General features: G+C 37.6%; 3 protein-coding genes across 4 annotated transcripts in view; 1 reads left to right on the plus strand and 2 right to left on the minus strand.

The window, feature by feature from the left end:
- The window catches only part of LOC142337545 (uncharacterized), a 47,330-nt gene extending 37,587 nt beyond the window's left edge, over positions 1-9,743 (minus strand). Inside the window, exons 1-4 of the mRNA XM_075386844.1 lie at positions 9,325-9,743; positions 8,046-8,221; positions 6,463-6,589; positions 6,092-6,220 (exon numbers count right to left, since the gene is read on the minus strand). Coding sequence (XP_075242959.1) covers positions 6,092-6,220; positions 6,463-6,589; positions 8,046-8,221; positions 9,325-9,511 — 619 coding nt within the window. The 5' untranslated portion in view covers positions 9,512-9,743. The remainder of the gene's footprint in view (positions 1-6,091; positions 6,221-6,462; positions 6,590-8,045; positions 8,222-9,324) is intronic.
- LOC142337547 (ras-related protein ORAB-1-like) overlaps positions 1-14,574 on the minus strand; it is a 555,140-nt gene that overhangs the window by 490,247 nt on the left and 50,319 nt on the right. The gene's annotated exons all lie outside the window — the stretch shown is intronic.
- Positions 9,842-14,574, plus strand: part of LOC142337546 (sterol O-acyltransferase 1-like) — a 29,518-nt gene continuing 24,785 nt past the window's right edge. Inside the window, exon 1 of the mRNA XM_075386845.1 lies at positions 9,842-10,080. Within this exon, the coding sequence (XP_075242960.1) occupies positions 10,022-10,080 (59 nt within the window). The 5' untranslated portion in view covers positions 9,842-10,021. The remainder of the gene's footprint in view (positions 10,081-14,574) is intronic.

Below are 14,574 nucleotides of genomic sequence, written 5' to 3' on the forward strand. Positions count from 1 at the left end.
ATGATGACTGCGCGAAGAATGGTTTATTTCCTTCCGATTTTTTTTCTGGTCTGTTTTTTAGATTTGGCCACGAGTAATGTAACTTGTTTGCGTGTGTGTGTTTGCGTGTGTGAGTCTTTGAGACGTTGAAATTTAACTGAAATTAATTTATTACATCGAGTTTAACCACTGAGCCACTGAGTTGCCTGAATGCAATACTGAATGTTTTTTTGCAAAAAAAATGAGGGAATAAAGAACAAAGGTAAAAATCAAAAACGAAAGAAATGAGGAATGGAAGAAAAGGAATCAAATCCAAATTTTGTACCCAAGCTTATACTGCATTCTCTTTGCCCCTACTCTGGCTTAAACCCATGCTCCTTGCTTCAGTCATAGGTCTTTCAAAGTTCGCCTTTCATCTAATAAAATCGATAGTAGTTAGATAAGGAATTGAATGCAGAAATAAAAAATGAAAGAATAAAGAATGAACTTAAATATATAAAGACGAAAGTATGAAACACAGACTGACAAATGCCGGAAGAATTGCTCTTGATCGACAGGCGAGGCAACTTTATTCAAGGTCTTTAGTCTAAATCAATTTCTTTATGGGTGCAGAAACTTTTGCCGCAAACGGGATTCGAACTACTGACCTCTCGACCCATGGCCATCCGCACTAGTTACTGCGCTACGAGTCTTTTAATTTTGCTATGCTGCAACCAATTTTATATTAACTTCGGAGCACTAGAGATCAAAAATTATGAACGAAAGCGTGAAAAAAAACACTTAAGCGTTTTTTCACGAAAGCGTGAAAAAACACGTTAAAAATAATTGCTATGAATTTTGTTCAAGAGCAGTTATAACAAAACGGAAAGAAATGAGGAACTGAGGAGACAAACTAATCCGAAAATTTCAAACCTGGTAGAATATGCATCCTGTGCCCACACCCGTGCTTGAACTAGTGACCCTGGCTTTTCAGCCATATGTCGGATCCCTTGAGCCAGCGAATCATGTTTTTGTCTATGAACTGACTACAGACAAGTTTTTCGTCAGTATTTTTTGTCTCGCTTGTTTTTGCTCAGCCTGCATTCTAAATGGTCGGACCAAGACCTTAAGCATGATAGTTTAGGCTGTTTGCTTAAAGATCGTCAGATCAAGAAGATATGAACGCTGCTAACCATTGCGCTAAAGTGCGACTTACCCCAAAATAGTAGATAGTAGATTCTAACTCGAATGCTATGCCACTATGTTAAAGCTATCTTCACGTGTCTGAACGGTCCTTGAACATACAGCTTTGCGTAGTACATGTCTTTTGAGACATGCTATGCTTCCATGTTTAATCTCCTAATCTGCACATGTGTGTTCTGTGGTAGTGGCTTGGTTTCAGCATGCGTGTGAGTGATGCTCATTGTGTGCAGGTTTTTTTCGTGAACGTGAATGGGTGTGCGCACTCGCGTGCGTGTGTGTGCCCGTAGGCATTCAATTGACAATTTTGCTCTTCTCGGTTTTGTGATTTTTGCTTTGTTTTCGAACGTTCGGTTAGTTTTCAAACTTGAACGCATACATCTATGTGACTGTGTGCCTGTTAGAGCGTGTGTGGTTTTGACCTTAAGCTGAGGACATTAATCTGACGTTAACCATGGCATAAGTTACAACAACCCGAATCAAGACTTTGATTCTATCTTTATATGTGTGTGCGTACTTGTTTGCGTGGGTCTTTGCGTGTGTAAGACCTTGAGACATTGACATTTAACTGAAGTTCTTTTGTTACCACTGAGTTTAACCACTGAGCCACTGAGTCGCCTGAGTACAAAACTGATTGTTGTTTGCAGAAAAACTGAGGACATAAAGAACAAAGGTAAAAATAACGAAAAAAAACGAAAATGAGGAATGGAAGAAAAGGAATCAAATCCAAATTTTGTACCCCAGCTTATACTGCATACTTTTTGCCCCTACTCGGGCTTAAACCCATGCCCCTTACTTCAGTCATAGGTCTTTCAAAGTTTGACTTTCATCTAATAAAACCGATAGTAGATAGATATGGAATGAAATGCAAAAAAATGAAAGAATACAGAAAGAACAAATATAGATAACGATCAGAGAACAAGAAGTTGAGACATAGACTGACATTGTTGGGAGAATTGCTCTTGATCGACAGGCGAAGCAACTTAATTCAAGGTCTTTAGTCTAGATCAATTTTTTTTTATCGATGCGAAAACATTTGCACCCAACGGGATTCGAACCACTGTCTTCTCGATCCATGGCCACCCCCACTATTCACTGCGCTACGAGTCACTTAATTTTGCCATGGTGCAACCGATTTTATATTAGCAACTTCGGAGCACTGAAGATCAAGCAAAAATTATGAACGAAAGCGTGAGCGAAAGTCACTTAAGTAAAAAATGTTTGACAAAGCGCAAAATTGTCAAGCAAAAAATTTGCATAAAAAAGCACACGTTTAAAATAATTGCTATGAACTTTGTTCACAAGCAATTATAACGAAAAGGAAAGAAATGAGGAACTGAGGAGACAAGACAAACAAATCAAAATTCAAACCTGGTAGAATATGCATCCTGTTCCGCCGACACGCGGGCTTGAACTAGTGACCCTGGCTTTTCAACCATATGTCTGATCCCTTGAGCCAGTGACCCCTTTTGGTCTGAACTGACAAAAATTTTTGCCTTTTTTGTCGCTTGTTTTTGAGCCTGCTTTCTTAATGGTCGGACCAGGAGCTTAAGCATGATAGTATAGGCTGTTTGCTGAAGGATTGTCAGATCCTTCACTTGATCTGACAATCCTTAAAGTGCGACTTACCCTAAAATAGTAGATAGATTTTGACTCGAATGCTACGCCTTTATGTTAAAGCTATCTTCACGTGTCTGAACGGTCCTTGAACATGCAGCTTAGCGTAGTACATGTCTTTTGAGACAAGCTATGCTTCCATGTTTAATCTCCTAATCTGCACATGTGTGTTCTGTGGTAGTGGCTTGGTTTCAGCATGCGTGTGAGTGATGCTCATTGTTTGCGTGTTTTTTTCGTGAACGTGAATGGGTGTGCGCACTCGCGTGCGTGTGTGTGCCCGTAGGCATTCAATTGACAATTTTGCTCTTCTCGGTTTTGTGATGTTTGCTTTTCGAACGTTCGGTTAGTTTTCAAACTTGAACGCATACATCTGTGACTGTATGTGCCTGTTAGAGCGTGTGTGCTTGACCTTAGCTGAGGAGATTAATCTGACGTTGACCATGGCATGAGTTACAACTACCCGAATCAAGTCATTGCTTCTATCTTTTTGTATGTATGTTTGTGCGTACTTGTTTGCGTGTGTCTGCGTGTGTGAGACATTGAGACGTTGACATTTAACTCAAGTTACTTAATACTTCGAGTTTAACCACTGAGCCACAGAGTTGCCTTAATGCATACTGATTGTTCTTTATACATATCATTCCAAATGCAATGATTTTTGCCCATCCAAGACCTTTGTACGCCTAATTCCTTTGCTAAAAATAGGCTTCCGTTTGGAGACTGTTTTTGAGATGACTGCTTTACCAATAAAAGGACTGCAGCAAAGCTATATAGCTTGAAATCAATAAATTTGAGCAACAATTTATAGTTGCTATTGAACGGTTGCAGATGGCGTTAAGTTATTCTGTCAGTCAGTCCGACTGAAAATTAGAAGTTAGCGCGGCGTTGAGAAATTACCCTGAGATGAATAGATTGAGGGCAACTGCCAAAAAGACAATGCAGGAGTTAAAATTCCTGCAGTTGATGTTCAATGGCGCCGCAGTAACTTCTATCAGTCTGGATCTGGATCGCGATAACTGTTACCAAAGCGTTGCTCAAGATGGACGAGGAGAGGTCATGGCGGGCAATGTTGGTTCTTCAGAAAAAAGGCTGGCAATGAAAAGAGAAGCAAGAGACAGACAATCCGTCTTGAAAAGTGTGAACGTTCATTAAACTTCCACCCGATGGATACAAAAAACTTACTGATCTGTTTTAGTTTCGGTCAATATGGAGAAAATGGAGAAGCATGCACGCTCGTCTATACACGCTCGTCTCCACTCAAAAAGCGACGAGCATGTTTAGTGTCAGGTTCCAATGAATGTCAGACCTTCAACAGTCAGTTACTTCTCGCTTAACTTCTGACAGATGGCTCCATGTGAATGCTGCTCGAATTATGGTAAATTAATTCCTTCTGACTTATTGATCTGGTTTTTTCAGTTTCGGCCACGAAGATAAAGACATGGCAAGAAAAGACTTGAGTGGATCGAATCAATTTCGGACGATGAACTCAATAGCACGAAATTTGTTACCGTGGCGAGCCAGACCGTTTAGGAACCTTTGGCGACAATTCTGGCGTCCTTTGATGTTGGGATAGGAGAAATTGTATAACTTTGCTGCAAAACCTATTTTTACAAGTGCAAGATATGATGCAAATGAGAAACTGGAGTCCTCTTAATAAAATTTTGCCTTTTTGAATTTAAAATCGATAGATAGATGGATGCTAATTAAATGAGAGGGAGACAATGAAATGCAGAAAGAATAAGGGAATAAAGAAAGAACAAAGACATAACGAATAAAACGAGAGAAGAACGGAAGGACCAAATGAAATTTTTGTACCCCAGCACCTTCGGCACACTTTTTTGCTCCTACTTGGGCTTGAACCCATACCTCTCGCTTCGCAGTCAGAAGTCCAATCCCTTGCGCTACCGACTCCTGTTGCTTTTGTCTATTCAGCTGACTTCATAGGCAAATTTTAGGTCATTGGCTTATTCCCCCGCTTGTTTTTGCTGAGCTGCATTTTTAATGATCACCATAAGAGGAGCTCAAGCATAGTGACGTAGTCTGCATGTTTAAGAATCGATAATACATGAAGATAGGAGCGCTGTTAACCATTGCGCTCATGTGCCACTTACATTTAATATATCAGATAAGAGGTAGCTTACCATTTTCAATCCCCACTGGGGAACACTTTGGGGAAATTAAACGGACTCGCGTCGCTCTCAAATGCGAGGCAAAGAATTGCTCTCAAATGCAAGGCATTGTGTTTCGACAAGAAATTTTTTGTCTATAAAAGGGAAGGTATCCTGACACAGGCTCAAACCCTCGTTCCTCAGAGAAGCAGTCCTCCATCTTACCAACTGCACTATGACCAGCCACCACACAATACTTTCTCATTGCTTTTTTTTCCAATAAACGTATTTCAGATGAGAGAATTTGAGATCAAGCAAAAATCAAATAAGTGTGAAAAACTTAGTTGAAAGCTAAGAGTTTTCTAGAATAATGCAGAATCTTTTAATACCAGAACTTCGCTAAAAACACGCTTACAGTAAATACTTCAAACTTCGTTCGGGGGCAATAAAAGACACGTAGTACCCAGGATAGTAAATCCTCCCTCTGGGCGAATATACTCTTAGCCCTCATGGCCTCGTGGTAACTGACTGAGTCTTTTGTCCCACGTTCGGTTCTCACCCATCTACTTAGAGCCTTTTAGGTCATTGACATCTCTGGCTATCTTCACTTAACCGTGCTGTTCAATGCGGTTCTTAAACATGCGCTTCGAGAAGCTCCTTAAACATGCAAAAATTTTATCCCAATTTAGAGCTCACGCGTTTAGTGTACAGGAAGGATTTCAAGACTCAACCCTCATTATGTTTGCAATTCAAATCAGCTTTTTGGTTAATGGGCAGCAATGTTCCGCAATTGAAACTGGCCATAAGTCAAGTAGGTTGTAACCTTTTATAGCTTGTGTTGTAACTTTTTTATGGGTTGTAACTTTTTGTTTGTAAGAACTTTCTACTCGATGTTAACATAGTGCTTAAGCTTTCCGAATTTGTAGTAGGCGTGCTATTTTGCACTGCACCATCACATGGCACGATTCAAAGCAACCAAATCGAGTGATTGCTTTGATTTTTGTAGTTTACCAGCTCAATTGAGACATGGTTTTGCGGTTCACTTTTGGAAGGCAATATTAGTCCAAAAAATAAGGATTAACAACCCCCGTTGATTCCGAGCGAGCGGTCTTTCATTGTTTGCATCGATTTCTTTGCGTTTAAAACCGACAAGTCTCTTAATGACTGTACAATTGTTGTAGATGTATGTATATATGCGTTGTACTCACGGAAGCATCCTACATGGTGGTTGCATTTGTTGGGTTTACAGACAGCTGCAGGGTGTTCGTAGCACTTGAGATTCTCACACACACTCTCGCAACCCTCCAACTCCTTCTCCCCATTCCGACAGTATCCCTCTGAACATAAGGAGTCCGGTTTACACATTGGGTATTTGGGTAGTTTTAAAAAGCAGAATTACGTACCCAGCTCTTTCAATGGTTATAGGGCGTGATCTCCCCTCTTCTAGTATATAAACTTTCCGAGAACATCAAGCTAACCTCACAATTTTGAAATTAAAGAATTTGCGTCATATATTTCAGAGTTCGCAAAAAACTTCAAAAAATTTCAGAGTTCGCAGCAACATCCATGTTCTACCGACCTTTCAACTTGCACTGGTAGTAGACTTCTAGAAACTTGACTCCCATTGGACAGTAGTACTCCAGCTCCAAGAAGTCCCTGGATGCCTCAATCACACAGCTCTGCTTACCTTCACATACATATCGTGCCTGAGAAAGAACACTTGATTTGAATTTGAATAACTAAATGCAAAAATTAAAACCTTAAAACGTTAGTAGTAGCATCTGTAAATTGAATTGCACTAGCGGAGTGCTTGAGCAACTCAAATGACAAATTATGAACATTTTATATCGACAATTTTTTCTAAAGCAATGTTACTTCTACAATTTGCTAACAATTGCCTCAGGTGAAATAAGATATGAAATAGCGAGGTAAATTCATTGTGTTATATGTAAATTGTAATGGCTACTCCAGTTAATCCAGAAACTAATCGTGTAAATTATGGCTAAAAATTATTTCATTCGTGATCCCCCTTAGGCGCTGACTTCATTGTTCATCTACGACCTGAGTTCATTGTTCTCATATTTGTATATGCTGGAAGGTTATAGGTTATTAAAATTAAGTTTGAGCCGTTGCCTAAGATTGTCATGTCAGTTCATTCGAAAGTTGGTCAAAGCAAAGGTATTAGATCGAATGAGTACAAAAGGAAAACAAGAAAATTAGGAAAACATGAATCGTTTTCAAATATAGCAAATAAACTAAAAACGAGTTAAAATTTCCAGCACTCTTGACGCCCCAAATTCGATCGCAAAATGTTTTTGATCTTAAAACGTGTAGGTTCTGTGCGGCGCTCAGCACCGCGCTGCTTGAGCAAATCAAATCACCGATTGAAAAATTTGCTGACCCTGACCTCTTAGAAGTTTGTCAAGTTTTGAAAAAGACGCCCACCTGGCCAAGTTGCTGTTGTTATTTATTGTGCACAGAAAATTGTCGTGTAAAGTGACATGAATGAAATGCTTAATATCAAAGTTGTCTTAATTCTTTCAAATCATGCCAGTCCTTGATATCTTCAAGATTATTACAAGAGCTGATAATCTTAAGAGCTTTAAGGATAAAAGTTTCTGAATTACTGGAGTAACCATTGCAATTAGCATATACCACTATGAATTTTCGAATCTTTTACTTGATAAAATGTTATAAAACTCAATTGTTGATAACAAAATCAGTTTGTGTTACTGCACAGCAGTTCATCCCGCCAACAATTCAATTATAGTCTGTCCCATAAAGTTGAAATAATCGAACGTTCGAAAAGCTCCAAAAACGTGCAATTGAGCTTACATGTAGTCATTTGAATGTCAACGTGTTTTCCATTAAGATTTCGTTTATCAATTTTTTCTACATGTTTTAAAATTGAACTTTGAACTCTAACCTGTGGCTTTTGAAACGTTCGCTTAGTTCAACTTTATGGGACGCGCTATATGTCGCCAACATGCAGCTGCTGATAGCAACACAATCAGGTGTCTTTTTCAGCCAACAAACACCCACAATCGGGTTGTCAGTCTTTGGGTTGCACTATTGACTACCATTATGCATGTGAAAATCAATCACGGATGTCAAATTTGAGTCACATAATCATAAAAGCTAAGTTTGGTTTCTACTACTTACTTTTCGCCCAGTGTGAAAGAAGTCTCCGCATGGTGCCAGATGGAGCTGTTCCTCCACACTGCATGCAGCCACTCTGTCTATGCCATAGAAGGCAGACATTATATGGATACTATGTCCATGGTGACACTGGATCTTCAGATCAAACCCCTCACACGCAAAGCGCACCTGGATACGGTCTAAAGCACAAATGTTTGTATTGTGATCTATTCTGAGGGTGTAATAATTATATAACCAATAAGGTTGGGGAGAGGTGATAGATCTGAAACTAGGTCGACTCGGAATGGCCCACCCCCTCCAGGTTTTCGGAAGCATGATTTTTGACCGCGCACTGGTTACTCTACTACCACTTCTATGTACCGTACTCGGGGTAATATTACCATTAGTATTTGACTGATTAGTATTATTATTATCATTATTATTATTATCATCAGTTATCATTATCATTATCAACCACGGTAGCAATCACCTCAGCCTCGCTGTAGAGAAGCAGCATTTTTGTCGATTGCTGATCCCTACCTGTAAATTTTTTATATACGGTGGTCCCCGTGACAACTTTAAAAATTGTTTTCGACTGGATATAATTACAAAATCACATCATTTTTCAAGCATTTCAAGTATCATTCGAGCTTTAAGCATTTTTCAAGCATCGTTGACAGTTCTTTATTTGAAACAGCTCGCTCTCCTCCCCCCGTTAATATTTTTCCCTAATTAACAACTAAGCAACACTCTTTAAAAGTATACGCCAGGGAAATCACTAAGGTCATGGACCCCCATCAAGATTTCTAACCAAATCTACTTAGAGGGAAAAATCTACTTATTAGAGGGAAAAATCTACTAATTAGAGGGAAAAATCTACTAATTAGAGGGAAAAATCTAATTAGAGGGAAAAATCTACTTATTAGAGGGAAAAATCTACTTATTAGAGGGATAAATCTACTTATTAGAGGGAAAAATCTACTTATTAGAGGGATAAATCTACTTATTAGAGGGAAAAATCTACTTATTAGAGGGAAAAATCTACTTATTAGAGGGAAAAATCTACTTATTAGAGGGATAAATCTACTTATTAGAGGGATAGATCATGGCCATCTGAAAATTATGTTTAGAGGTTTTCAAGCGTTTGACGGGTTTTCTACCCCTCTAATAAGTTCATTTTTAACGTTGGTTAGAAATCAGATAGCCATAATCCGCCGACCATGGGGAAGATAATGCAGTTCCCACTGCACTGTCTGTCTTATTCAACAGAAATTTGCGGTCCAAATATTTCTCCAATCCTCACCTCGATCAGTTTTGATTGGATCATGCAAATACACTTTCTGATCATTCTTCGCTCGTTCCGAATCGGCTGGATCTTCATGGTCATTCTCGGATCCCGGTCGACTTGTCTCTCGTATTTGCCCGTCACCTTTATTGGGCAAACTTGCCCAAATTATAAATAAAACTATCCAATGAGCGCAGCCTCTCATGTTTGAATGTCCTGTTTGAACGAAATCTCCTTAAATTCTACGATATTTTGCGATATTTTAGTAGCTCCTGTTGTAAATACCGTTGGTTCACAGGAAACAAAGTTCGAATTCCAAGATCTTTGGTATCGATAATTTATCACAACTTTTGCAAGGTCTTACTTTGTTAACGCCTGATGTCTTAGTTTTGTTAGCAATTTTGTCAAAAAAGTGAACAACTCGAGCAAAAAACCATAATTATCATTGTTTCGAGGCACACTATTCCACAATTGAGCGTTTTCAAAAATGACCTTGATTAATTGACCTTTTTGAACTTTTTGTTCATTTTTACTGCAGGTCTATAGACGTTCCAACATTACATACACGTTACTGATTTGAGCCATCTTAACTTCAAAAGAGCAACGATTTTGAATCTTTGTCTGGCGTTCAGAAACTGAGTTCGGGTTTCACGAATTCAAACCAAGCAGGCTTTCAGTGTTGGATGCGTAGGTGTGGGAGGGTGTGTGAACAAACATGGGGAGGGGCGAAGACTTGAGTCATTATGAGGAACCCAACTACGACGGTGTGAGCAAGTTAGAAACTTAAGAGAACCCACTCAACTATTTCACCCCCATCCCCCCTCCCTGATGTTCAATTGTTTCTGGTGCTCATACCAGGGGGGTCTAGGAAAAAACCCCACTGAACTTTAGGTAGGAAATAAACCCCCCACGGAAATAAACCCCATTGTAAAATTTAATTTTGGTCGTGATAGTTTATTCGGTATAGTGATAGTTTCATATCAAGTCCCACGGGCCGATAAGGCAAGGCCATGGCCCGCGAGGCATGGACAAACGCGCTAAATGCGCAGCTCTTTAATAGTAAAGTGGGGGTATATTTGCGTGCGGGTTTATTTCTGTGGTGTTTTTTTTCGTGGGGGGTGTATCTAAAATGAAGTGGGTTTTTTGAATTTTTTTCGCAACCGACCAGGGGGTGCTACAATAAAAACATGATCTGTTATAGAAAAATACTCTCAATTAAAACAAATATGAGCAAATACCCACCACCCCAAGGACATTTGCCTAAATTTTCCAACATTTAAGAAACTTTATGTCGCAATTTTTAACGACCAATTTAGGATGTTTAGGGCAAAAAGCTCAAACGTGTAAAATTTTAGCACCTCAAAACGATATAAAAAATTTGTTGAGCCCAAAAATTATTGATTGCTACTGAGATTTAAACTTATCGGCTATCTTTACTTGTCTATAAATGCAATCAAACTTACTTGCAATCAAATTGGATCAGATTTAACTCTTAGTAGATCTGTAAAACAAGATTAAAATGATTTTTTGTTAGACATAATTTAAAGGCGTATAACTATAGGTTGACAAAAATGTGTAAACATCTTAGCAATTCATTTTTTGAAGCCTCCTAAGTAATTTTTCTATTTCATCAAAAATGAATACTTTCCTAAAATTCATCGGGTATATGGCAAGCTATCGTAAACACGCGCCAGATCAATGATGATATTTTTCCAAATTAAAGTCACTTAAATTTCACCTTGGGAGTTCACCTCGGGAGTGATGACCAGTTTCTGTGCAGTTTCTATAGTTACATAGATAGAATTTGAAATGCTTTCAATATTTGTGGTACGGAAAATGGGAAATTACAAAAACCTTGAAGCAAATTGCAAATTAGTGGATTGAGTTCTTAAGTCAAACAGTTACAACAGTTTTGAACACTAAGAATATTAGACAAGACTTTCACATTTTTGTTGCGATTTTCTGTTGCTCACACAAAAAATGAAATTGGTAGCTGATTAGAGTGAAAATGCAAAGAAGCATGAAAATAGTGGGCCTTGAGAACTGGTGTTTAACACAATGTGCGCAAAAGTTGTATAACACAATGTGCGCTTTTTAGATTGTTCCTTTTGTCAATTGGAAGATCTTGCTAAGAAAAAGTATGCTTGCAATGTAAATTTTTTAATACTCTTTTTGAGAAGTAGGCTTTGTCTTTTTTATACATGATTGCAGAAGTTGATCTGAAAGGGTACCACAAACAATACTTTTAAAGAAAGATTTGGAGCTTCATTCAAAAAAATTTTTTTGATGATTTTAGAGTAGTAGATTTTGACGGCTCTCAATAGAGTTGGTTAATATTTCTAAATAAAGTCATATTTTTTTATTTAGTCTGCTTAAGGGTGCTAGGAAGTTGAGGCGGAAGGAAAATTAGCCGAATGGAATATAAGCCGAAAAGGAGATTTTAACCAATCAGATTGCAGAACTGTTGTGATATTTTGGTCGGTTGTGATAGATTCATATCAAGTCCCATAGGCCCATGAGGCATGGCCGTGGCACGCGAGGCATGGCCAAATGCGTTATTTTCATGTGTAAGCGAGTTAGATAATTGCGCATCCCACTTATGTTTGCTTATAGCAATTATCTCATGCAATCATTTCCGCTACTATTCCACGTTTTGACTTTTTCGGCTAATTTTCAGGTCGGCTATTTTTCCCTGCTAAAGAGTGGTAAATAATGGCAAATATATGGTAAGCTCTAAACAAATCCTTTATTGTGAGCCCTTAATTTGTACTGCGCCCGTATTCTGGTGAAGGGTTATTATTGATAAAACAATGTGACTTTGATTTCAAATAATTTCATAGAAGCTCATATTCTTTCGACTGCTTTAAAAAATTGGAGAGGTCATATCTCAACTCTGGTGATAACGTTCCAGTAGCGGAAATGGACCCTTTCTTTTTCTTTCGTTTGTTTCTGTTGTAAAAAAATAATAATGGTTTGCAGTACTTGGGTTTTGTGGATCATCATTTTAAATCTACGTCACTAGGCGGTTTATTTGTAGCCGTTGTCCGAGCTATCTTTTTCATCAAAATTTTGACAGATGAAATACGTTTAATTTTGTTTTTATCAAGAGTCTTAAGCTGGTCCCGAGCTCAAGCAAACCTCACCAGATTACAATTAAACTGAGCAATAAAAATACTATTGAATAAAAAAATGCTTTTGGAAAGATATAAACCTGGGAATCGTCTAAACCTGGGAGCGAAGTTAAAACAAAGTGTTGTCTTTCGTGCTACTGCTATCCTCATTATCTCCCGCAGCATAAGTGAAAAGAATCCCTGAGCTTTCGGGTCCATGTAACTGCACTTTTTGTTCTACTGGAGAGAAATTACAATTACAGTCCAACAGAGACATCTAACTTCGGTCCAGCAGAGACTAAAAAAGTACTGCCAAATGGATTCGAAAGGTCATCTATTGGATGGTTTTTTACTGCTGCCACGCGAGACACCGAGGACATCAATAACAGGAAAAACCAACACTCTGTTCAGTCCCGCAAAAGAGAAAATGGTCTGTTGTGGAAAAATACTCTCAATTTAAACAAATATATGCAAATACCCACCACCCCAAGGACATTTGCCTAAATTTTAAAACATTTAGGAAACTTTATGTCGCAATTTTTAACGACCAATTTAGGATATTTAGGGCAGAAAGCTCAAACGGGTGAAATTTTAGCACCTCAAAACGATATAAAAAAATTTGTTGAGCCCAAAAATTATTGGTTGCTACTGAGATTTAAACTTATCGGCTATCTTTAGTTGCCTATAATTGCAATCAAACTCGATTGCAATCAAATTGGATCAGATTTAACTCTTAGTGGATCTGCAAAACAAGATAAAAATGATTTTTTGTTAGACAAAATTTAAAGGCGTATAACTATAGGTTGACAAAAATGTGTTAACATCTTAGCAATTCATTTTTTGAAGCCTCCTAAGTAAATTTTCTATTTCATCAAAGATGAATACTTTACTAAAAAATTATCGGGTATGTGGCAAGCTATCGTAAAAAAGCGCCAGATCAATGATGATATTTTTCCAAAGTAAAGTCATTTAAATTTCACCTTGGGAGTTCACCTCAGGAGCGATGACCAGTTTCTGTGCAGTTTTTAAAGTTACACAGATAGAATTTGAAATGCTTTCAATTTTTGTTGTACGGAAAATGTGAAATTACAAAAATCTTGAAGCAAATTGCAAAATTTTGAACACTAAGAACATTAGACAAGATATTCACATTTTTGTTGCGATTTTCTGTTGCTCACACGAAAAATGAAATTGGTAGCTGATTAGAGTGCAAATGTAAAAAAGCATGAAAATAGTGGGCCTTGTGAACTGGTGTTTTCTTTCTTGATCACTACTAGCCTTTGATATGACTTCAGAAAACGAAACAATTTGGAAAGTATTTTGATATCAAAAAAAACAGGCCATCACAATGAAAGATTTCGAGCATTTTAGTTTCGCGGCCTCGAAATAGAAAAAAGTAAGCTCTGAATTTATTTTTTTTATCCAAATGTTTGTGTAGAGATTTGAGAACCTTTTGACTGTCTTCAGTTTTAGAATTGAAAAGTCTCAATATTAACTGAGGGCTATGAAAAACAAAGTAGCCATTTGCGCACTTTATTTGACTATTGAACAAGCTCCAAGTGTTCCAAGAGACATTATAATGCAAAATGTTTGAGGATTTTGAAACTGAAAGAACAAAAAAAAATTAATGCAGATTAGGTCGTCGCCTTCTTAAACTTGCTTTGATAGTTTACTTCAGTAGTTCAATGAGCGTTTTAACAGAAGTTTTTCTAAAAAGTCTGACAAGATAGTATTATTGAAGATGATGACTTTGTGTCCGAAATAAAAGTTCATAATTTATTTTGAAAAATTTGACATTTTTCGGCTCTTTCGCCTCATAACAATTTCTAAAACTTATATTTTAATTCCCCATATAAATTGGGTCACCAAACCAGACTTTAAAAACATCAGGACTTCATTTTTTTGTAATAGTTTATACAGCTTGTTTTCGACTTAAATTTATTGTTTTTCAAGTTGACGATTGGAAATCTATATGCCGCGAACAATTTGATTATCCAGCACTTACATTCTGACAGCTTCAGAGGCAATACAACGTTTTCGTCTGCTGAATGTACAGTACTATCAACCATCACTTTTTTTAGTATAAAAGAATTAAATGATGAGTATGGAAAATTTTAATCAATTTCAAAGCAATTTAGTCGCAAAATATTTTCAACCC

The sequence above is a fragment of the Convolutriloba macropyga genome, chromosome 4 (genome assembly GCF_964194025.1).
Source record: "Convolutriloba macropyga chromosome 4, txConMacr16.3, whole genome shotgun sequence".
Lineage (NCBI taxonomy): Eukaryota > Metazoa > Xenacoelomorpha > Acoela > Convolutidae > Convolutriloba > Convolutriloba macropyga.